The sequence below is a fragment of the Haemaphysalis longicornis genome, unplaced genomic scaffold, assembly GCF_048455015.1.
Source record: "Haemaphysalis longicornis isolate Haplotype H1 unplaced genomic scaffold, Haemaphysalis longicornis Haplotype H1 scaffold_6, whole genome shotgun sequence".
Lineage (NCBI taxonomy): Eukaryota > Metazoa > Arthropoda > Arachnida > Ixodida > Ixodidae > Haemaphysalis > Haemaphysalis longicornis.
In genome coordinates this window covers 40612578-40637689 of record NW_027526407.1, presented here as the reverse complement: position 1 = coordinate 40637689, position 25112 = coordinate 40612578, and the positions used below count along the sequence as shown (strand labels likewise).

At 45.5% G+C, this 25112-nt stretch overlaps 1 protein-coding gene across 1 annotated transcript; it reads right to left on the bottom strand.

The window, feature by feature from the left end:
• Nucleotides 1-889: 889 nt before the first annotated feature.
• LOC144141508 (dual specificity protein phosphatase CDC14A-like) lies at nucleotides 890-24839 on the bottom strand. The gene is made up of 10 exons (XM_077673058.1): nucleotides 23569-24839; nucleotides 22402-22494; nucleotides 20443-20522; nucleotides 14187-14253; nucleotides 13700-13850; nucleotides 13285-13514; nucleotides 12277-12416; nucleotides 6497-6617; nucleotides 2946-3170; nucleotides 890-1516 (listed from the first exon to the last, which is right to left on the bottom strand). Exons 1-9 carry the CDS (start codon nucleotides 23815-23817, stop codon nucleotides 3054-3056), a joined length of 1248 nt encoding a protein of 415 aa, XP_077529184.1. The 5' UTR covers nucleotides 23818-24839; the 3' UTR covers nucleotides 890-1516; nucleotides 2946-3053.
• Between the last annotated feature and the right edge of the window lie 273 nt (nucleotides 24840-25112).

Genomic DNA, 25112 nt, shown 5'->3' with positions numbered 1-25112 from the left:
CTTCAAACAGCCTGTGGGCGGCCCTTACAGTCTTTATATCTTCTTAAAAGAAAGCGGAGATGAGGTAGAGGATGCGGGCATCGGCTAAGTATTCAAAATACTATATCCAAGAGCGTCGGTATGCAATGTGTTTTATAGTTTTGTTGGTGCTCCAGAACCGTGTTTTAGATGCAGCTTGCTCTGCAAGTCGGCGTGCTGTCGTTTGGTACGCGGCGCCCGTATATTATACTTATTTAAGGTTGCACGAAAGTTTATTCGTTCTTGAGTTCGGACTGGCCCACGCTTTTTTTACGGTCCAACAAGCGCCCGTACAGCCAAGCCAAGTTCTTGCTGGACGACACGACAGACACTCCGTGTGCTATTTTAGCGTAACGGGGTGCATGACATTTGGTGTGACATTTCACATCCGACATGTGCCAGCCTTCTTTTGCACTGCCTAAATCGGCATGTCAGGCTAAACATCGCTTAGCCTCACAAGCCAAGCACGAACGCATATGTGTCGCGAGATTTCCACCCGAAGCTTCACTGACCCACATTCACGCCGCCGCCATGATTTCAAGCGAAATAAAAACACACGGACGAAGAACAGAGTAGACGAGACAGAGTAGACGAGTCTAATTTACTCTGTTCTTCGTCCGTGTGTTTTTGCTGCGCTTCAAATCATGGCACCTATTCACCAACTAGCCCAGCAAGAAGTTCTCATTCACGCCGCTTTTGAGGCTCTAATAGAGGCACACAACCCGCGCGTTTACAGCCCTTAGTTGTTCAGTGCGATAAGCTCAATATAGAAAAATAGGCTTACATTTGCTTAAAAAGACCAGCTGTTTCCACCATGCTCGTTCTAGCTAAAAAAAAACATTCAATCAAACTGGCAGCACAGCACTTTATTTTGTCTTAAGATTTCACTACACAAATATAATTCCAAGCGCACGGAGTCATTTTCAAGTGTTAACATTGTTTTGCTAACCTGCGTTGCAATTTTAATTCCGGGTGCGTGCGTTTCCACAATCATACATAGAAAAATGTACAGTCCAAATATCATATAGCAAGGCGCAAGAAATATTAACAGAAACAGATCACAAACGGCACTCAATATTCTAGGCATCTCGCTTTGCATCCGTTAGAATGGAACTAGCGTGACAACAAATCACACGGCGAATTGATAGGATATTCCCGCTGGTAAGTAGTAATACATCGCACCTACTACAAAAAACTCCACCTGCAAGAATTGTTTTCTCGTAGATTCGAATTTCAGCTGCCAGCAAGGATTATCAGCATTTCTTGATTTTCTATGAGGCGAGGAAAAAACGAAATGATCAGGCACAGCACCAAAGGTACCAGGGAGCAAGTCCAACCAAAGGCTACCAGTGCACGTCCACAAAGTCAGCCCAGCACAGAGCCAAGATGCAGGCCAAACAATGGAGGCACGGTTCTCCTTCTTTACTTGGTGCCAGCGATGACGGCCGGGCATGTTGTGCTACGATAAGCAGCTTCAGAGCATGACACGTAGCCGTGGCTAGTCAAGGGAGGAATAGAGGAGAAGCAGAGTCAGTCAGCACCTTGTCCTCAAAATGGCGCGCTCCCCTTCTTTGTGGCTGAAGGCTTTGTGCCTAAATAATGTGGGCTGGTTGCCAGAATAGAATGCCATTAGGTTTTCAGTTAACGGCCGTTTATGAAAATCTATTTACCCTCTCCTTTGTACAAAATTAAGTTTCTATCTATAAATTCATTCCTAGCAAACTCCAGCCCCCTTTAAAATCGACTATAACGAAGTCAGTATGTACACTTGTTTCGTTCACGCCTCCATTGAAAGGAACCACGTTAGGTTTTAATATATTAACAGCGTAAAAATTGCCGAGGAGAAATTGGTTTGTCATGCTTGTCGCAAATGGAGGTTTAAAACAAACGTTGAAGAAAACGTTCTGTGTCATGGATTTATATGTAATCCGGAAAGACAATCTGACTTCACAAAAATGGCAATGTAGTTAACGGAAATCATAGGCAATTTTTGCCCGTGATAACGTTGTTGAGTGAATCTTGTACGTTTGTGTGCTAATCGTGACACTGCGGCCTGAATACAATAATTTTAATAGCTGATACCCACCGTTACAGACCGTCGAACACTGAGGGGAGCAGTTTTTATTCCAAATTCCAAAGTGCTGCCTAGAAAAAAATGACCCTTCAAAGTGTTCTGTCAGTGCTTTGCTGCTTCCTATCCTACATAAAAAGCGTTTTTCTCGTTTATTTTCAAACAATGAATTTTTCCACGCCTCTGTGATGACAGATCTATGGGAGGTGTAATGAGACAACGCTTTAAATTGTCGCCTTTCTTCTACAAGGGGATTCTGCTGGCAGGGCAGGCGAAAATGCAAACCTCATGATCACGCTAGTAAACGCAATTTGGGCGTTGTTCGGGGCTCCAGTTCCCGTGATAGTTTAAACGTAACTCATACACGCTCCAAGGCGGCTATTTCCAGATTCAAGTCAGTGGACGTAGTGGCAGCTAATGGGCCAAGTAAGGGTGTAGCGGAAGTGTGGAGGGCCCCCAAGTTTTAAAATTCAAACTACTGGTGAGTTGGAATGTTGCAAGTTCAATTCTTGAGATGAATTACTTGTGAAGCCATTTGTCAGTTTCATTTTGAAAGTCAAATACGCTGGCAACCCTAAAACACTTTCACACTAAGAAACACGTTTGGCTAAAACACACGTTTTCAGTGGTCCCCTATGAGGGACTTCAAGAAAAGGGGTACTATAAGTAGTCCAGGGTACGAGAAATTGTGGGACCGACGCTCTTTAGTTGAACAGCAGGCAAGAAACTCTTGAGAGAGACAAGGTAAGGTTCTATGGTAAAGAGTGCACCTAGATGAAGCAGGACTGCGGGGATTGAAACTCCATCGGAAACGTTTCACCATGCACTGGACACGAAGAGGATAACAACGACCCACCTCCTCGTCGGTAGCGAGGTTGCCAATTGTTCACGCCCCCTGCGCGCCCGTTTTCACGGCAGCCGGTTTCCGGCTGCTAGCGTGCAGGGACTTAACCAAGGACATCTTTTAGGGGCGCCTTCGATGAAGGGTTCGAAGGGCGGGCTGGGCGCCGTGTTCACAGTTTCGGTGAACCTGCGTGGCTGCGGCGAGGCCTGACCCTTCAGTCTGCCACCCGCATCGTCCCTGCAAAAAGCAACCACAACCACGCTTCCTAACGGGACCTTCTGGCTTCGCTGTCTTCTGTCGTCCTTTTCTCCCCTTCCAGATTCAAGCAGCTCAGATGAAATGGTGTATTCCTGAATTGATTATCCACCTATTATCCTAAAGTGACACTGTGAATAGGCTGAACGCACCACCTAACTGCTTTCACTTGGTCCGGAAGAGATATATATTGAGAGGAAGGCGGAGAGAGAGAATAAGAGAGCGAGGTAGAGATTGAGAGATTGAGAGAGAGAGAGAGAGAGAGAGAGAGAACTTTATTCGCTCCGAAGGAAAGAGCTTGAGCCCTCTCCGCCGCGTTAATCAGCTAGAAGGTTTTGGTTCCTGGCGGCTTCTTCGGCTATCGCGACAAGGCGTGTGCACCTAACTTGCATAAATTACTTCGTAAGAAGAATTCCTTCAAAAGTGTCATTCCCCTGACACACTGCCTCCCAATTAGATAACGCTGGCCCTTATAACCTCCCTGGCCCTCTCAAAGGCGGAACATAGGGGACAGCCAGCCGGTTTATAGAAAAATAGTTACGCCTGATCATACATAAGTGGGAACCGCCCATGAGACTACCCAGTGTAAAAATCTTGAGGTAGCAACAAAACGCATACGCAAACCAGTGGGACATAACTGCAGTAGACTATGAGGTGACCGCGAAGACACACAGGTGCTCCTTTTAGTTAGCAGCTTTGTAAACTGAGGCTTGCCCTAAGCAGTAGAAAAGAAGTTAAACGAGCTAAATCACCCAATACAGCCACAAAAAAGAGCTCAAGAAGTTCTCCTTCGCGTTCCTTTAATGCCGCGAGCAAGCAAATAAAGCCTACGCGAAGTATGTAGGGTTATGAACACTATATGTAATTCAACGTCGCGCAAAGGGTGAACGACGGAACGACGCACGGCACGCTCCACGCTCCACGCGCCCCACCGTACCTGGAGTGTAAATGTTGTATCATATTACCACTAAAATTGATCAGCCACTACACGCCAGAAATAATTAGGGAGCTATGAATAAGGAAACTCGTTAGTGGCATATGGCAAACGCGCGGCACCTACCTCCTCCTTCAGGTTTTTGTGTGATCATTAGATGGTATACGTTGGCAACAAACTGGCAGTCACGTGGCGACGGTTGCTGACAAACACTTTTCCAAGCCCTGTTTCCCTCAACCGCTGGTACCCAGACCTTTACTCAAACATCTGCACTTTCTGCAACAGCAGAGCCGACCTACGCCAAATGATATGGCCCTGCCAAGAGCTCGAAAAAAATACTACCGGCTATAATAGCAAATACGATGTATACACTTAAAAGATACAAAACTAAGACTGCAGAACAATGGGAGACTCTTATTCTCAGCTCTGCACCGGAGGAACAGCTCACAGCAGTCCGGATGGCGAAGCCGCCGCGAGGATCCAAGGAATGCTGGCTGACGGCTGAAGGAGGGAGACCGTCAAGTCGTCTACCCTTCAGAAACAATCTCGGGCATCAAATAAAGTCGTCTCCCCCTCTCTATATTTTAGGTGAGAGTTGGCAGATATATTCATACGCCCTTCTGATAATTAGTATACTTGGTTTTGTTTGCCTGATGAACCTTTACTTCTGGAGGCGTGATAAATGCATGCTACTACTAGACATGCAACCGCTAGTCCTTGTAGCAAATTAATCGGTCTTGCAGAGTGAGGAAGAGGGTAGTTAGCACTCTGCCCGAATATTGAATGCTGCTGCCACTGCATCATCTTGGCCATCACGAGTAGGGCTCCAAAAAATTCCCCCGCATTTCCCCGAGGGGGAGAATGTGAAAGTGCGAATGCACGGTTGTCGGCCCGCTTGCGGCGCTTGCGCTCGGCCCCCGCAGCCCACCGCCTCGCCGCCTTCTCTTCCATCTCTTCCATCGGGTTTGTAGTATCACGTGTACACCACGCAGTTATCAAGCCGCTATAACGCCGCTGAGTCGCCAACGCACGCCGCTGACGACGTAGTTTGAATGCGTTAAAGATATAAGGCGCGTCTAACACTCATATCACCGTCGCGTCCGTGGCTTGGTTGGTAGAGCGTCGCGCTGCGGCCGCAAAGTCCTCGGATCGAAACCTGGCGCCGGATGCTGTTTCTTTTTCAAATATAGAGGAGCACTGCGGACGCCAACGCCGCCGGCGGTGGATGGTTTGGGGTCGCTTATAAATTTCATCTACCATGTCTTCGCTTGGTAACGGTACGACACAACTCAAGATCCCCGCCAATGCTTGGCGTCTTTGGTGGGTGGCATTAAACAGCCCTAGTGCGGAGACATTGAGGGTCGTGTCGCGTTTTAAACCTATTTCTGTGGAATAATCCCTGAAGTTACGCCGGGTTATGAGGCGCTTTGTGCGTGTCAGTAGTTGTTGTCCACGGGGGTCACTAACATGCGATGAAGGTTGGCACAAAGACGTTCTTTAACAGCGAAGCTCTTGCGCAAGTTGTTTGTGTATTGCGTCCGCAGTTAAAAATACGAAAAAAAAAGCCGAGTGCTCGCGCACGTGTGCCTCGAGCGCACGTTCGTCAAGCCAAGCATCCCAACTCTGGGAGATCGGCCAACATTGGCCACACATAGGGAAGAACACAGAAAGAAAAAACAACACTTTCTTGTGAAAGTTTTTTCTTCCTGTGTCAGTCTCTGTTATCATAACAAGCGCAACTTACCTTCAAAAGAACGTTACACCAACTAGTTCGACATCAGGCCTTACTGAACTTCAATTAGCCACAAAAAAACTCCACCGTTCGCTGTTCCGAGCAACACTTTCTCGGAATGAGAAAGACATGTCATAGCATACGCCCTTGTTCCTTCGTCCATGTGTCGGCGTGCGCATTCGCTCTGTACCATAAAAGAGCCTCGACTTGAATGTCGAAGCTGCTATAGGTGATCATTGACTCCACATGGCCCGGCCGCGGATATGTTTACGCCCGAGGGGGAAGCGGCTACCCTTCGAGAGGCTGGGCGTGCAAAGCATCCGCTATACATATCAAAACATATCGAGCTTGGAGAGTGGCGTACGAAAACGTCGACCAAAACGATGAGCTCCTTCTCGCCTTGCTCAAAATAAGGTCAATGAAATGCCATGCCGCCGGCATCAACCACGACACCGCAACGATACTAAAACTCAACTTTGTGTCCGTGAACGATCACCTACAGCAGCTTCGCAATTCAAGTCTTCCGCGAGAGTGCAAGTTTCTCTGAATTTTTTTCTCGCCACAACCACAAAAACGTCCACTGCGGCAGTGATAGAAGATACGTTCTTATTATCAGAGCAACACTTTTTAGCCACCTCGCACCTGGCGCAGACGCTGCGGACAGTCCGGGGCGTGAAACAGCGGGGACCCGACGGTCTGCAGTGGAGGCCCGTACAGCTGCGACCGATAAAGGTCGCCCTGAAGCCAGAGGTAGGACTGCTTCCTGCAAGCATCAGCCACCGTATTACCCTGTCGATGACTTTAGGACATCTCCCTATTGTCGCAATAATGTTACTCAACGCCCCAAACTTAACACACACAAGAGATTACCCCAAACCCTGAAATCCTCTGTCTTCCATAAAACATGGTGGAAACGCTGTAGACTTGTGAGAGGCTGAGTGTTATAAATAGAGACCTCTTCGTAAACTAGGAGGTCTTCCATTCCGCCACGTGTCGGGCTGCTCGTTCTGCCAGCGAGTGAGCAACAGATGGTTGTGTGGGGAGGCAAACCATCCCAAGGGATAGTGAAACGTCGATAGGTAAGGGTGAGTAACGCGGAGCAGGGATATAAATGTCCCGAACATTCCGGACAATTCGCAAAGATCAGTAGTTAACTGGGGGGATTGCGGCTGCTACAGCACTCACGGCTCGCTAGGGCTGGAGCGCGATTTGAAACGAGTACGATAAAGCAAGGGAGCCGTACTGTGACTACAATCCTTGCTATGTTGTGTGTCCGCGTCGATCGTTGTGGTGGTTGTCAGGGTTGCTCTTGACGACTGCATGGTGAGCTGTGATATCGGAATTTGTTTGGATACGCTTGGATTGGATTGAAGTAGCCAAGGGATAACGTAACGGAGGAAAAGAAACTCTTTCGGTGTAGGCCACATGTACTATCGGGAATGGTATGTGCTTACGCCGTTTACGCAGCCATTGCAGCTCACTCGTGACGATTTACCTAAATTAATCTTTATCATGGTGGTTCAACTTCGCGCAAAACTTCAAACTTAACTTACCTGGACATTTTATTTTTAAGTGAGCGAACATATTAGGATAAAGTATTCCAACTTTTAAATGCCATCCCGCCAAAGCCTTTTTAGATGGGAGAAACCTTTTCCTACTTCCGGCAGTTTTGCTGATGTGCCTTTTTTGTGAAGTTTTTCGTATTTTCCGGTTTACCATTGGCCTGCGCAAAAGTTTTTTCGTAGCAAAGAAGAGCGCGCTTCTGTATGCAGTGGTTGCAGCTTGTTCGTAATAATACGCATTAAGGCTTGAAGGCTCACAACAGGTAACCAAAGCGCCACTTGCACGGAGTATGACATCGCTTGGTATGTCCTTAGGCTGAAGGTTAGCGTTACTAACGTTATGCTTAAACCTTCGATGTTTTGAATAATGCTGTGCTTTGTGGTCTGACGTCGTCGACCAGTACTCTTAAAAAGGCGTACATCTATTACTTCAAGCTGTGAGCAGCGGTTCTGTTATAAAGCCTCAAAGCCTTGCGTTACGGCTCAGCTTTTGCACATAGCCACCAGTTGAAGCTCTTATTCCAGAAATGTGTTAGCACCCCACAGCAGTACGTACCCGCTTGGGGATACTGTACAACGCAAGAGCTCAAAGAGGAACGTTGGAAATAAGCTACTACGAAAACTTGGCAGCTTCTGCGGTTATTTTAGGAAAGTACCAATCGCGTTCGCTATGCTTGCAGGTGCGTGTACCGGTTGACGTTATGCGGAATCAAAGCCCTATGTTAGACACAAGGTGCGCCGCGCACCCCACTGCCGCTGCTGCTATTCAACAAAGCGTCACCAATCAAAAAGGTAGCACATACCTGCACTAGTATATTCAATTGCTTCACAAGGCGTCCTGTGTGTTGCTTTTCAGCGATGTCAGATTGTCCGCTAAATTATCAGTCATTTTAACAGCAAAGCTGCTGAACGTTCTACTTCCGCCTTGGAGCGTTACCAGAAAACTCAGCCAAACCGAGGGCACGTGAGCATACGTTTCATCAGGAGCGCCCGGCGTCGTTCAGGCTTGCGCCACGTGAGGAGCTCGCAAGAAAAACAAAGAAATACCGAGCGCACGCGAGAGTGCGCCTCGTGAGAAGTGCCCTGCGTCGGCCAACTCGACCTTCGAAAGCACTCTCCTCAGCGTTCGTGGTGTGATTTCTCGCGTGCTGTTCTCCTCGCCAGTTCACGTGCGTCGGCGCTTGAACTGGGCAGCACGAACACCGAGTTCGCGGTGCAGACGCCGAGTTCGCTAAGCCGGTTACTGCAGGTTCTAGCGCGGGCTCACGCGGTTCAATTTGTGAGAGATGAGAAAGCCTGCGGACAAAGCAATCCGGGCCTGCCAGTCATGGAGAACTTTCAGCGGAAAGTTCGGAAAGCTATGTGAGGTGCAACAGCCGGGTCTCCGACGAAGGGAGAGGGGCCGCTAGCTCTGCTGTTTCCCCTACTTGTAGCACTACGAAACCACCATTTTTGGGTCCCACCAGAGATCGCTCCAGGCTAAACTACGTCTGCGCGTCGCAAGCTGAACATGCGTAATGTGTGTCCACATATAATTAAGGTGGAGTTGCCTTAGTTAAACCGACGTTTCAGAAGCACTCCTTAGGCTGCAAGAGCATGTGTGAATAAAACTGTAAAAAGAACGGTTTGGAAAAGGTTGTTTATCAACCGCCGTTTTTCAGATGAGAACGCTAATTGTGTTCTGACCCCCACCTCTCAAAACTCCTTAAACGACTTATAACCCAGTTTGCAGACATTCCGTCGACTTGCTTTCCCCCCACAGCACCTCAATATTCACCTGCAACACTGTAGAGGAATCCTTTGATTGCTAAGCTCTTATTACCTACCCTAATCACGCACGCACACTTTGGAAATTCCCGAGACCTTTCCAGCTCCTACACTACTTCCAACGTTCACTGCTTTCTTTTGAAATTCTATACACCTGGACAGGGAGTGTACCCAAGGGGGGGGGGGGCGAAGGGGGGGCGGTTGGTGTAGCAATACCCTAAGAAATTTTGTGTGGCGCACCCGCATCCGCATCCACCTTTCTGTCTTTTCTTCACGCATAATTTTTACAGATTGCGTTTCTAAATTTTAATGTAGAAAGGTAGGAATATAAGAAAACGAAAGTACGATATAGTTTGCGCGCAGGCTATCTTTTTGTGGTTAAACCATAACTCCAGTTCAGCAGAATATTTTCCACCGTCATACGATGTGAATAGAAGCGATCGAAACTATGATCTGGTTTCCGCACAATACGGAGGGGGTGCTCTTATTGGAGCAAAAAGGTGCTGAATGCTGTTTGTCGCAGGGACTTAGAAAGCTTATACAAGAGTGTATGGATCGAAAAGCGCACAAAAGATCATATGAAGCTTTTCATTGGATCATTTTTTATCCGCCAAAATATGACTCCTGTACACTTCGTGAGCAACTCATTCATCTTAGAAATGTTCTGAGATTTTTGCATGATGATAGTTGGATACTTTATTCTCCCAGGGATAGACAGGAATTCTTTCGCAGGCGCTTTACATGCTTAAGATTCAAAAGACGGTACCATGCACGAGTTCGTTTTGTTACAAAACCTGACTCAACACAATTCCATTGTAAATGCCGCCGGTCATATACTTCATCTGGTTTTGTCAAACTTTGCTTTCAGCGAACGTCTAAGCCTGGCGGAACCACCTGTCCCTCCAGATATATAGCATGCTTCATTAACAATATCGCTTGCAATCTCTAGTGTTCGAAGTAAACGTTTCGCAGCTGAGAAGTTCATGTTAAAAAAAAGGCTATTCCGGCTTTTTTTTTTCTTTTGTGTGACGATGATTCGTGGGATCTTCTTATCAGCAGAATTGTAAATGAGGCAGTTGGCATACTAACAAGAGTTATGCACAAATCACTCCAGTGGTTCATTCCGAAACAACGAACGTTAAGGAGCAGCTATCCAGCCTTGTCCTTTCGCGAACTGAAATGCTTGTTACGTCAGAAACTGCGGTTTCCCAGAAAGTACAAAAAAACGACTGGTGATTACTGGTATCAAACGTTTTGTGATGCCCGTCGTGTGGTGAAACGAGTTCATGAAACCGGCAACGAGCTATATCAAAAGTCCATAGAGCATAACCTAACAAGAGATCATAAATTGTTCCGGCAATATGTCAAGGAAAACGTTTCCCAACCCCCATGTACCATCACGCTTTCCAAAGACGGAATCTCCCTAAACGATCCAAAGGAGGTTGCTGACTGCTTCGCTGATAACATACATTCGTTATGTCGTGTAAAAGATGCTCGCTAGGCGCTTTCTTGCTCATCAACTCCTCCAACCAGCGAGTCGAGCAGCGTGTTGCATTTATTTTCCTTCTCTGAACAGGATATCGAAGTGGCGATATGTTCGCTAAAAGCAAAATTTTTGCTTGCGTTTGACGGCATTGCAAATTTTCTTGCTGTATTTTCGTTCCTTTGTTGACGCATATCTTTAATCTCTCTTTCGAAGGGCATTTTTTCCTGCTCTCTAAAAGAAAGGCGTGCTTGCCCATGTGTTCAAATCGAATGATGAGGGTGTCGTTACAAAATACCGACCAGTATGCTTGCTAAGTGCCTTTGCCAAGGTTTCTGAAATTGCCTTATTCAGGCACTTATCATTCTTGTTAAACATCAAATTAATAGATTCTCAGCATAAACTTCTAAATGGCTGATCGGTTGAAACCAACCTGACAACCTTTCTTGAATGCACTAGCAAAATCATCGCCAATAGCGGCCAGGTTGATATAGTGTACTTTAATCTGTGATAAGGCATTTGACTTGGTGTATTATAATATTATAATTCAAAAACTGCTATTATATGGTGTTTGCTGCAAACTTTGCATGCTCATTCGTGATTATATAGATAGCCGACCAAACTTTGTACGCGTAAGTGGTGTGTTCTCTAAGCCCGAGTCAATAACATTCAAGAAGTTGTAGCTATGCCAGCGAGGGGGGCAATCTAGGAAATGCCTGCGGTGTTGCTTGACGGGAAAATGTCGTGCCTTGTAGCGGGGCACTCTGGCAGGCGACACGCTGCGCAAACGTGCAAACGATCCCGTCGTACGCATTGAAATAAACATACCCTGGCACAGTTCAGAGACGCAACTAGCTTAAGTGCTAGAACGCTACCTTCGAAGGAGACAGCAAAATGCGCCAGTTTATTGGAGGCTGTCTCCAAAAAACCTCTGATGTATGAACAATACAGTTGACTCTGATCCATTTGTAAGCATTGAGATGACCACATAAGTTGTTTTTCGTTTTCATCCATGTTTTATTTGAACCGCCCTACCACCTGCGGTACAAATCAATGAGACATCGCTTGGGGTACCTGTGTGTCGCTATGAATATATGCGGAGCGTGGCAGAAGACTGATGAGCTTTCATAAGCACAAAATTATGACAAACCAGAAAAGGGATGCGACAGTGGTTGGGCCTGTGAGTGTTTCTTACAACTTCATGCTTGAGTTCTCACAAATCCCTCATAAAATTAAGCCGACAGACGTCGGGTTTAACGCACCGCATTTACGCCAGCACCCGGGCTTTTCTCAAGAAGTCGATTCCCTTGGCAGTCGGTCGACCAATTTAACTTAAGTGTCCAGAATAGCGACTATGGTTTCATGGCAGTGTAAAGGTTCTCTCAATGACATTCTGGGCCCAAAATATAGGAACTATGAATATTTCGTGAAGTCTAAATGCTGTAAAATAATGTTATCGTCAAAACTTACACACAGCGAACTAGTTTTTCAACTCTCTCACAGAAAGGAACAAGTATTCAACGCAATTCCGACCGCTCGCATGGGAAAACGCAATTTCGTGTTCCTGGAACGAATGACCGCTCTACAAAAACAAGCACAACAATACGCACTCTTCGAGCCAGTGTTGCTGGGGGCCGACGATGGACCCCGGGCGGCAGATGCGAATCCAGGCGATGGCCTCGGCTGCCGTGAACCGAAAGTGCTTCATTATGTAGCACGCTATCAGGGTGCCCGTTCTCCCGAGACCAGCCTGTGAGCATAGACGCCACCGTTGGTCAGTCACTGAATGGCACGACCACAGGTGTCTGTGCTAACCTGAAACAGTCTGGAAGATGTGCCACTTTCGCAGCCAAATATCGTAGTACAGTGCCTTCGGTAAAAAATTCTCAAGAAAGCCTTCAGTGACTCGCGAATAAAAGGACTGAGCACGCCTTCGCAATGTTTTGGGTACACAAAGGTATTGCCTGCGGAAAAGCTTCCATCAAGATGTTATGAAATGTTTCAAAATCACGAGAGGTATAGTTACTAAAACATTGTTAATAGGCCTTTGCACCATGACGGGAAGGACAGAATAGTGGTCGTAATGATGTCTTCTTATGAGTTTCTTTCTTTGCTGTTTTCTGTAAGAAACTAGCGGCTGAAACAGTCAAAAATTGGACGGAGGTTGAAAATCCAGAAAGTGATATATGTAAACTACTAAAAATAATACCGAGCCGAGATTACCAAACCTAGATACTAATAAACAAGTTTAGGCAAAATCTTTCGGGTTCAGTGCGTTTTTTAAATCGAACATTTTCCATCCACCTCCGAACGCAGCCTAAAGACTACAGAGGGAAGCTATACAGCTATTTGAGAAACTCTGTAGTCGAAAAAAAATTCTTCTGGATGTTTTGTTCAACTGGCAAGTTTCTGAGAATGCTGTATAAATGCCGTCTGCAGAGGAATGGCTGGAATGCAGGTAGGTATTCAGAATTTTTCCTTCGCAAATCCAAGATAGTAACGAAGAAAACTAACCGCGTGTTTTCATTTAAGTCTCATTTTTTACAAAATCTTTCTCCAGCCTGCATCACCTGCAAACTACAATCCGCGACCGGAAAACAGAACATAAAAATATCTACCCTGCAGTGGACGGCGATGGCACCAGGGGTGTTCTCGCTGATGTCGATGAACTTGCGCATGATATCGTCGTTGGGTGCCGAGCCGTCTTCAAAGAAGAGGTCCTTGTGGTCGAAGCCCTGGTCGACGAAACGGCGTGCATCGTACATTTTCTCGTTCAGCCGCACCACTGTCTTCACGTTGTGCTTGCGGAAGTAAGGGAAGTACTTCTCGGGCGAGTGTAACGGGTAGCCTGTACAGAAACACTCGCTAAGAGAGACGTTAACGCCAACAACAAAGAGGGCTGACACATTATTTCTCAGTCAATTTACTACAGTCAAAATCTTCTAAATGCAACATATAAATTCCCACTCATTAAGTGTAAGGAATTCTAAATCCGTCGACTTTTAAACAAAGATACGGGTCTATGGCACCCACCATTCTCGATTTTGCTCTTGGAGTAGGGCCCAAAGAAGGCGATGAACTTGTTTGGAACGATCCAGTTAAGGTCACCGTTCTCAACCCGCGCGTAGTACTCGTACTCCTCGGGATCGAAAGTCTTGAAATTCAAGAACTTGCACTGCAGCGCCTGCACAAGGTCCTCATTAGTGTTATTGGAAGAGTTCGATAAATCCTGGATTTGTCCTTTTCTTGCGCTTAGAGAAGAACAGACAGAAGGGGTCGTGGCCTGGCGAATTGCATGTTTTCTCATTTATTTCTTCAAACCAGCACACACACTCATATGCCTAAATTGTTAGTGCTGGTAGTATCCGGACTGCTGAGCCCATGCTCAGAGTATATGCAAAGGTTGGGCACATCATTCTACTCCCAACAGAAAACACTTCTTTCACCGCTCCCGCTAGCCAAAGGCTTTCTAGATTCGCAAATTTGTATCTTTAACAAAGACGTTAAAAAGCCAACACACCTTTTCAATGGCCCGAAGACAATTTTGCAGGCTCAAGTCGTACGTGCTCTGCCCAACCGAGGCGTCCCTGAAACGTAGGAAAGACATTAGGAGGGCCACTTTTATGCAGTTCATTTTTTGCCTTGCCCTGGAAACACAATAGAACAATTTATGCACAAATACTAGCAGCACTCACTGTGTTATTCGGTGCGCGGTTCAAATACATGGTTTAAAAATAATGAGAAGTACTGCATATTTGAGCCCAGTTCGCCGAACGTAATGTTGTCGCCTCACCATGATGTCAGCAAACAGCGCTGCGCCAGAGCTCCTGTTTATCGAGAATAAGCACTTGTAATTGTGTCCGGGGAAAACGATTGCGGCCAAGTTTGTCGTTACTGTAAAATATAGTATGTGCAAACTTAAAAGGATACTAGAGAAGTATGCCAAATCTTGTCGATGTTGTGAGCAAAGGAAGCTCTGAGAAACCAGGGGTAAGTTCGTATCTAAAAAGTCTTTACGCTGTGTGCTTAAGCATGACTACATAAGCACTGCGTATTGACTGGAAGCCAAGAGACAAGGCCGCTGTAGAGACCTTATCATTTTCCTTCTAGCTGTGTAAACAGCAACTGCAGCTGTCGAATACACTGTCTTGTCAGAGCAGGTCAATGCGTGAAACCAGGACGGCACTAATTAATGCAGCTGACCCAATTTAACAGCATTTGGAAGAAGTCAAAACGCAATATGTTGACGCCTAGATCACAGTAAAGGAAGCTCTGCGTGGGTTCCAGTAGCACATTTCTTACTTTTGATAATAGGCTATTCGTTTTAGATTAGTTTACGGAAAGCTTAAACGCGTGTAACTGATGGCGTATTTGCATTTTTAAAGCTGTAAATACTGAGAAAATACTGAATGTTCTTGAATACACGGTCTGACTCGATACGTAATCTGGTTTCAAAGTTCAAAACTTTGAAAATTTGTGAAGCAATAAAATGTGCGACATCCTGATCAGACTGTGTTTTTAGATAGCGTCCTATGGCAGAAAAAACAGGTGTATGCTGCGGCCGTGAATGTGAATTTAGCACATAAACAAACCTGCCAGCATGCCACGTAGTTGCGAAAATTCCCTCCGTAGCCTTTTGAGCACGTTATTAGCAAATACTGCCAAAGAGAATAGGTGAATGCCATTACAAGCACGTTTCTATCACCAAACGAATTCCGAGCAGAGAAGAAAAATACTAGCATCCACAATGAGTAATCAGTAGTCACATAAAATGAAGCTTAATGTCATGTTACGGTGCAGGACTGAAGGATCGGGTGGACACCTTCAGATCCTCTGGCAAGATAAGTAGCAATTGGGAGAGTTCTTAGGACCCACAATAGCCACATAACCCAAACAATTGTTATACTGATATGTGAGAGCCTGACCGTTAATTAAATTTCAAAGTAGTGAAACGAATAAAATTGAATATATAAAATGAACAAATAAATATTATTATATCAGGCGAAATCCAACATTAAAACTTGGGCGAGTTGGTGATGCATCTTGAACCACACAGCAAGGGACAAGACACAGGACAATAGCAAGAGGACACACGAAACTGCATGGGCTGGAATGTGGTCCTCGAGCACCCTGAAAAAATTCACAGTATATCCACGGGGTGAATGATGATGAGTGGGCGAAGCTCCTGAGGGGAAATCATCGGTAAAACCGTGACCCTTCAGTGAAAGTTCGCCCACTACATCTGTGTCCGAACGTAACGTCTAGAAAGTCTCGCTTAAACCGCGCGTCGGCACCTTGGGGCTGAGCTCGCCTGATGCGTTTTGCAGACGCCTCACGAGCTCTCACTGCATCGGGGTCTGCCTGCCGATACGCGCGCTTTCTCGCCGCTTCCCGTTCTCTGACGTTTTGGAGATCCTCTTCGCGCCGCAGCCGTGCCGCTTCGCGTACGGCAGGGTCCTCGCGCCGTTGCCGTGACGCTTGGGCCTCTCGTTCTCGAACGCTGGGATCTTGGCGGCGTCGTCCTGCAGCCAGACGACACGCTTCGGCCTCCCGCTCTCGTACGGCAGGATCTTGGCGGCGGCGTCGCGCAGCTTCACGGAGCGCTTCTGCCTCGGGGGCTCGCACATCTGCAGCCTTATCCATCGGGCGACTCCGAGCGCGCGCCAACAGCGAACGGATTTTATTACAACGCTCCCTGCCATCTAGTAAACAATCCAACAACTAAACTAGAGGTAGCCACGCCATCTAGTAAACAATCCAAGCGCATCTTTTCATCATATACAAGTACCGCCATCTAGTAAACAATCCAACTAAACTAGAGGTAGCCACGCCATCTAGTAAACAATCCAAGAACTAAACTAGAGCTGGCTACATACATACGTCGAGGATGGACAGACCCACGCCTTAAGGAGCTTCGCCCCTAAAAATGAGCGGTACGTTTTATTCGTATATTAACGGAAAAGTACACAACCGATTAGCATGGAACTGGGATAAAAAATGTTGCAGAAAATTCAATGAACACCTTGAAACAAATCGTAGGTTTGCGCGACGATCTACAGAAAAAGGAGTGATAGGATGACGCATAGCGGAAGGAAATGAGCGTCTTCATTTGTAAAGACAGCTATATCGGAAGTTATCCGGATTGAAATTAACAGAGCAAAGTGGACTTCAGACACGCGTGTGATGTGTAGTAGTAACAACATGAGGACCATTCGCGTAAGAAAGTGTCCAAAGAGTTTCAGGAGTAGAAAGAAAGACATAACCCGATTTAGGATTGAAAGAGGAAAATGTGAGGCAAAAAAAATGGAATCCTGCGTTTCAGGGTAAGAGAAGGGGACGTATAAAAAAGACGCCTTCGTGCGGCACTGATCATAATAGGATGATGACGATCATGCTGACTGTGATTGTTTATAAAAGTCACAGGCATCAAGAAGAGAGGATACAAAAAGCGGTCTGAAATGACACCACGCATATAGGGTCGTATATGGGCTACGTACACTACAAAACAGCCGAGTAGATGGCTAAAAGTAACAACATATTCTGTAGTTATACTTGCTTTCTCACGCAACGGTTTATTATTAAACTGCTTGACATAAGGCCAACCAAAAGAATGCAGTGTTGATTACCAAGAAGAAGTAACTACCGTTGCTATTAGGAATATAAAAATTCGCACCATATACCACTCCCCAATAAACTACTAAACGTCGATGATGATAACTGGACATGCCACTTTTCCATTATACCTGAAAAGGTTTCCCTACGTATAAGAGGAAATGGAAATGTGACCAGTCAGCAAATACCTCTGAGCACTATGTAAAGGACTGTATCATAACCGAAACAGAAATAACAACTCTTTACTCATGATACACATATGGTTTCAATCAAAAACCAGATATCATAAATGCCCAAACAATACAACTTCTAGAAGGAATGGCAATCCTAAAGAAAAGTAATAATCCGCAGCATGAACATGTCTATTTTTTCCACAATCACACACACACACGCACACGCACGTACGCACGCGCACGCACACGCATACGTGCACCAGCACGCACACGCAGGCACACATTTAGGAGCATTCTACGACATAACAGTGAGTAGTAAAGCAACGCAAAAAATGTTTACAGGACAGTACTATTTTTAATTCTTTTAAATTTGCAGAACCTTCGCGTCAAAATGTACCGTTTTTGCCCTATAAACTGATGCCACGGAAAGCACTTTCTTTGTTATTACATATTCAACTATACGTAACCGCTCTGTTTATGATAGGCTGTATTTTAACTTTACTTTTGGTTCATTTTACAACCGTTAGACGGACGACGCCAGTGTTCTACGAACCAAGGGACCGAAAGAAAGCAAGCAAGGCTGCAGTCTTGCGAAAGGTCGCATACAACCGCAAAAACAGAAAAAATCCGGTTCCTGGTACAGATAACCGCAGTTGTAGTGTATTGTGGACATACAAGAAAAAAACTGCGTCTCACTTTCCTAATCATCGCAGCAACAGAACAATAGGAAGACCCTCCAGCACCCCAACGAAAGGAAGTGGTCGGGGAAGTCTTCGAGTAAGCCTGGCAGCAGGAAACAGCCATGTTTGGCCAGCAATTTTTCCCTATGCGATAGTTCAAGCACAAAATCCGCACTCCTTCGAAGCAAGTTTATTATTGAAAAACGTAACATGTCCGGGTACCACAAGTCTCCCCCTTCTTTACTTCAAGTCGTATGCGCCACACAGATGAATTACTGTACTTATAAAAAATGTTCGCGGGCAGCGTCAATGCTCAATAGTGTGATGGTGCCTTGATATGTCATTGTGCACCAACTAGCGTCAATGCCCTGAGTAGTTTTCGCTCAAGTAAGCAATCTAATGGCACTCACTATTCGTTGAGTATCTGGGGCCGCACTCAGAAAGTATGTTTACATCTTACAGTGCCTGTTAGCATTTCTGAAGATGCACCGAAAAATTTTACAAATCATGCTGCTGAGCTGTCCAGGGCAGGGCATTCCTGAAGGCATTGGTAAGGTGAAAAACTTCACTGGCTGTTTTCACTAACCATATCTGTAAGATATTACACGAAGTTTTGATACACACTGAAGAGTGCTAATACTAAGCTTTGGGACTTCTTATCTTGCTACACACGTATAACAGACAGCCCACAGCTTTTTGCAGCCTATGGGATGGCAAATCTGAGCAAACAATATGAGCAAGCACAAATTATGAAGAAACAGTCAAAGCCCTTTCACACTGTGAAGATGGAAGCTAGTGATGCTGTACCTATGGTGGGTTTTTGCATGGTACGGTTTTGTTGTATGAATTTATATATTGTAATTGCCTCAAGTTGGCGTGCCAAGCGGGAAAGTTGCTCTTCGTCTCGAAAGTATTCAGAGCTACTGGAGAGGTCGAACCTGAGGCGCCAACGGTGGCTGGTGCACGTTCTGCAGCAGTGATTTTCCCTCGTTTTCGGCCTTATTCACGCTTCCGTAAGCACCTACGCTCCTTCAATTCATACACCTTCCTTCGAGCCGACGACGCGCGACTCTTTCATAGCGCGTTAATAGTAAAACTGCGGGAAAATGCGCTAGCGCCGCCATCAGCAGCATATGCAAGATGCATCGGTGTTTGCGAGGGTATGAAACTTCTAAACAAGGCATCGGCTGTGGCGAAGACGAGATAAAGGGCGGCGCCGTGTAAAGCGTCGTCTACAAAATAGAACACCGTTACCTAACCATATGCGGCTTTTTTGTAAAGCAGGTTCTCTTTATGGCAGACCCACGATCTATCCCAGATATAGCATGTAGGGCATAGTGACGAAAGTGTTCTTCCCTAAAAAGTTCATCTGAAACTGTACCTCACGAGCACCACCTTCCGCTGGGAAAGCTGCAGATGGTATCAGCCAATCAACACAGCTGACGCACCAATGCGCTATGTTGATACGCGAAGGGAGCTTGCATGGTTTGCTTCTACCGTAACGGATCAGACGAAGTAGCTTGCGACTATTTGTTTCAGCCTTTTTATTTATTTATTTATTTATTTATTTATTTATTTATTTATTTATTTATTTATTTATTTATTTATTTATTTATTTATTTATTTATTTATTTATTTATTTATTTAATTATTTATTTATTTATTTATTTATTTATTTATTTATACAGGTACCTATCGCCCTCACGGGCATTATTGTAGGGGGGAAAACAAGCAAAGGAATACAGTACAGTCAATATAACAAAAAATGGTTGCGGGTAAAAGGCTGTATGGTTGAAACAACAAAGTGTTGACTTACACTGTCATAAATAAGGTATCACATTGCAGATACAAAGCAGAAACGCAAAAAAGAAGAGTGCTATCGGTTACACAGGGCAATAAAATAAAATAAAAAGCAATTAGTACGGAACGCATCAGAAATGTACAGTAGGGATTAGTTCAACAAACAATTGTGCAAATTTCTAACAATAGATGAGGGAGGCGCAGAGACAATTTCCTTGTTACGACCTTGTTTGTTACGACGTTCAGTGGAAAATTTCGGTACACAGAATGACTGAAAGGAGTATTATGGAGAGCAGGAGGGTCGATAAGCCTTGTCAATACAGGAACCTCGCGTCTGCGCCAGCACTCCTTTAAGAAAATAGAAGGAGGCCGTAGAAATGAATGTTCTTCACTGTTTTCAATATCAGTGCACTTCTCGCTGATTCTGTGCCATTAAGCGGAGCACAGGTGTAACTTAACTAGAAAACTTGAAATTTTAAAACGGCTGTTTATAGGGACCACAGGAACTTACCTGAAATGCAGATACGGTTCATAACTGTTGGCACAGAGCGAGTGGTAGGCCTGCTCAGCGGTCCGTCTCAAGTATATGATCTGCAAAGTACATAAGAACATTCGCGCCCGTTTAGCTTCTAGGCCTCGCAACACAACTAGCCTGGTCAAAGCGCTCTTTAGACATCGCGCCTTGTGCTCCCTTAGTCCAAAGCTTCCAAGCACACGCCCGGCTGTGCCTGAAATCATTCGTCTGACCTCACATCACGTCTTTACTATCAGTTCTGAGTGGTGACTTCGAACACGCGTGTGCAGTAAATTATTTTAGCTTCGACTCATTTGTTCCGAAGATTTTATAAATTCCCATCCAATCCCCTCAGTGGATAAAAACAATACTTCTACCGACACATTTAGAGATTCAATCGTCCCTAAAATTGTTAGGTCTTTCAGTCATCTCCAAAGTTTCCAAATTTCTCTTTTCTCCCAATTTGCAGAAGTTTAAGTTGGTGGTATTTGGTTGCATCTGAATTTTGATTGATTGTATGGTCACGCAGCTTTTAAAGTGGAGCTTCCGCACTTGCGTCTCCCTGGGGCAATGAGGTGCCGCGTATGCTTTAGACACGATGATAACATTAAAAACGAGCGCAAAAAAGTACACGGACGCACCCTGATCAATCACAAAATAGCCGGAATTCGGCCACTAGAAATGTGAAACGATTAAGCCCCGATTTTGACGTAGAAGACCTTGACGTAGAAGACCTTGAAGACCTTGACGTAGGTGGTGACTTGGACACCGCTGTTAACATAATTTAGGAGTTTGGAGCGTTGGAAGGTGTTTATGTGGAAATGGTAGGTACCTCCCAAACTGACGAAGGAAACAGGAAGAAAGCAGAAGGCTAGCGCCCGCCTCGTGCTTATTTCGTCCTCTTCAGCCAATCTGTTTGCGCTGGACTTCTACAAGGAGACGCTGCTGCCTTCAGTTTGGCTCGCCGCTTCCCCGTTGGAACCACTGTTTATGTCCTAAGGATAGTTCTTCCATAACCCCCTCCCCCAAATAATTTACTCACTAATTGATTCCGACAAATTGTTACTGAGAATATTAGATTATTTCAACTTCGGAGCAATCATGAAGGGACAATGAGAAGATGTAATTCTTGTTTAAGAGAAATCATTTTCATTGGTGCAGAAGCAGTGCTCAGTCGCATGCGTGGAAACATTTTCTGTGCAGGACGCCTTATAAAGAAGTGCGCCATAGAATACTAGCTTCTATGTGTGACGGCTACTACTTTTGCGCACCCAGATTGCAGCTACAAAAACTTAAGGCCAAGCTTTACAGCACTGGTTTGTTCGCCTTTTGGGAATTTTGAAAGCTCCTAGATTTACTGTAGAAAAACTTCCACTCTTAGAATAATAATTGCGGGAACGAAACTGTTCGGAAGCGTGTTTTAGCGCCGATTCTTGTATTAGCTGGGATTGAATGCACTTTTAAACAAGACGGCGTACTACTTGTGTTACCACCACCACTTACTATGCTTTTGTTGTGAAGGCATTCCAGAAGACAAACTGTTGTTCCTTATTCAAGCTCACACAACAACTAAGTCAAGTGCGAACAACAAACGCCGTGTATTTTTAGTACATTAATTGTCACCTCAGGACATCTCCCACATGAACGCAAATATGCATTTAGTGAGATATCTGAAGCGCTTTCACGCTGCCTATTTTTATTACTATATTGGACACCTCACGACATCTCCCAAATGAGCACAAATAAGCATTTATTGACATATCTAAAGCGCTTACACAGCTGTAGGTAGGCAATTTCATCGGTGAAATTTTCATTCGCATCGTCATTATCCAAGACAGGTCATTTTTATCTGTCCCTGTGCACCTGTGCAGGCCATCCAGAATTAATGGACAGCATGCTGCTGCATGTTTGCTTAGCATGTTCTCACGCGTAACTCACCATGACAACAGAACTCACCATGAAGGATCCCATCAGAAATGCTCCGTTGACACGCTTTTTGGCGTCACTGCTAGTGTAGTGGATGATCTTCTTCTTCGCAAGTGAAAACGACTGCGCACAAACAAAAACATGCCATTCACGTTGCATAAATGCTTATTTAAATGCATTTCGTTGAATTTAGTTCACCGCCGGCATCTTCCTGTGTGAAATGTCTGCTATCCAGAAGGTCTGTGCAGATATACCAATCAGGGCGGAAGGTTGTGCTCTGAGGGGAATCGCAAAAAATCTTCACACCACTAAAAATTTAATTTCGTATAGTTTGTCTCGAAAGACAAAAGGTTCCAAATTATCTTGCCGGAAACATGCGCAAAATTACTTCAAGAAACCCCCAAAAAACTGTGGTTGATTCTTCTGTCATAGGAATCGGTAAAACACGAAAGTGAAATGTGCAGCGAAATCTGCAGCTGAGTATGATTTGCGGTTCCGCGGCTGTCCTGTGGGTGTGCTTGGCTAGCGACGCCCTGCTCGCGGGTCGCTTCGGCAAAAGTGTACTGGCGTCAATTCCGTGACAGACATGACATCAGTGAAATCTCGGTGTATCCCGGATAAAAAACTTTCGTGTTAAAATATAAAAACCGAGAACGAACAACCCTAATTACAACGTACTCTTAAGTACTAAGCGTTGCTTCCCCGCAAGAAGACCATGTGTGCAGGGGTGCACCCTTTACAGGCCGCTTGCTTCGTTGCACTAGCGTCACTTCCGGGACGGATATGACCGAGAAATCTTGGTGTATCCAGGAATAAAACACTTTGATGTTTAAATTGCCACTCTGTGCTCGCAGTTTGAGAAATCTTCGGGAGCGTAAGAGGTGACAGCGCGTATTACGACATCCCATTTTTAAGCCGTCGCGTACAGCTGCGAGAATGTTAAGATGCAGGGTCAGAAACCAAAGGGTCAAATATCCCTAGGGTCAAATATCCCTAGGCACTCGCTGCCAAAGCTCGTAAGCAGACTGAAGTGTCCCGATGAGTTGTTGACTGGAGAAGACGTGTGGTGGCCCGGCTTTTAAGCAGTGGCGCAGGACGTAGTCCCTAAGCAACAACATTCGCTTGAACCTCATTCTACATTTCCCTCCTATCACACAGGTGCGCAGCCACGCCAATTCAACGGACTTCCACACCTACCGTGAGCTTCTTGCGAAGCTTTACGCAGTAGCGGAACAGCATGGCAAGGTTGAGGGGCCCAAAGTCAGCGTAGAAACCCTGGTATACCAGCTCCTCGTCCACGCTGAAGAAGTGGTTCTTTCCGGCACACTTTGGTTTGGCCGTTGCCCAGTACGTGGCAAAGTACAGCCGGCCTGCAGCAAAACGTATCCAATCAACACTTCGGTTACCCCAGTGCACAAGACAGGACATCCATATCGCACACGACATTAGTATAAAACCGATTTAAAAAATTGCTTGTTCCGCTAGGTTCATGTTGCGACAAGCGCGAACAATACTTGAAAAAGGTATCATGTTCGCATTTAGCCATGCATTGCACACAGTGCACGGGGTGTCTAGAGCTGGCGCACACGGACAGTGGTGATGAGCCAAATCACAACCACGAGGACTGCACGTGCCGTTCGGCGTTGCCACAGACACGCAGTATTAAAAAAGACAAAAATCGGGCGATAAGAGATATTATAGAAGTATTTCGTATTATGAAAGGTGGAGATACATGCGTAAGTCAACCATCTGTCATGTTATCAGACGCTGAATTTACTTTGTTGAAAAAAAGTTCATGGAGTGTGCGCGGTTGTTTGCTTCTTTTTGTACACGTGCGGTGTGAGTATATAGTGTTTTTTTTCCCGCAATGTTGCCGTGTAGTAGATTGTAATTTACACTACGTGATGGTGGCGGCTTTTATTGTATGTATATCTGTATGTGTGCTCGCAATTAAACTTTTCAGATGCTAGTAGCGCTCTCTCCTATCTTCGTCCTTGCCCAAGTATTGTACGGGCTTTTCCCAACATGAACCGTTACCAACTCGCCCAATTCGCAGTCCCGCTGTACTGCTCATAACTCCAAGTGAACAGAGGTTCGGCGCTACACAAATTCGGACGAACTGAGCACACTTGAGTTTAGCGTCTGCGCCCGACCGTTTTAAGAGATAAGAAGTGGCACCCGAAAACGCCGCTTGTATCTCATGTTTCTCACTTGCGCTTAGCACCATAAAATTTGTGACTAGCACCAATCCCCTGATGGCCAACCATCAATCATCCGCATTCAAGACATTACATAGGCACTCCATAAGGGTCGGTGCTACCGCCGGTCTTGTACAGCATTGCCATAAAAAAACTTTCGTCGATACTGGAAAAAGTCTCGCACTTAAAACCTCCACTTTGTTTAGAATTCCCTTGTGCCACCCCCCTCCCCACTGTACACTTAGGGGAGCAACAAGATAATCTACAAATAGCTATCAATAAAACTCGCAGATGCCTTCGTTCTCAAGGCACATAATTAGCACCCGGAAAACCAGATGTGCATATAGTAACCACCGGGGAAGCTTCCAAGAAGAAGAAATGTCTGGGCCAAGACTCAAGATAGAAAGAAAATCAAATCCCAACCTGCGCTCCCCCCCCCCCCCCCTGGGTGTTCTTGGCGTTGATTGACGACAAAATTTGCTGAAGATTCGACGCAATTTGATTACTCACCTATAGGCCAGTTAGGGCTTCTCAGGTGCGGGT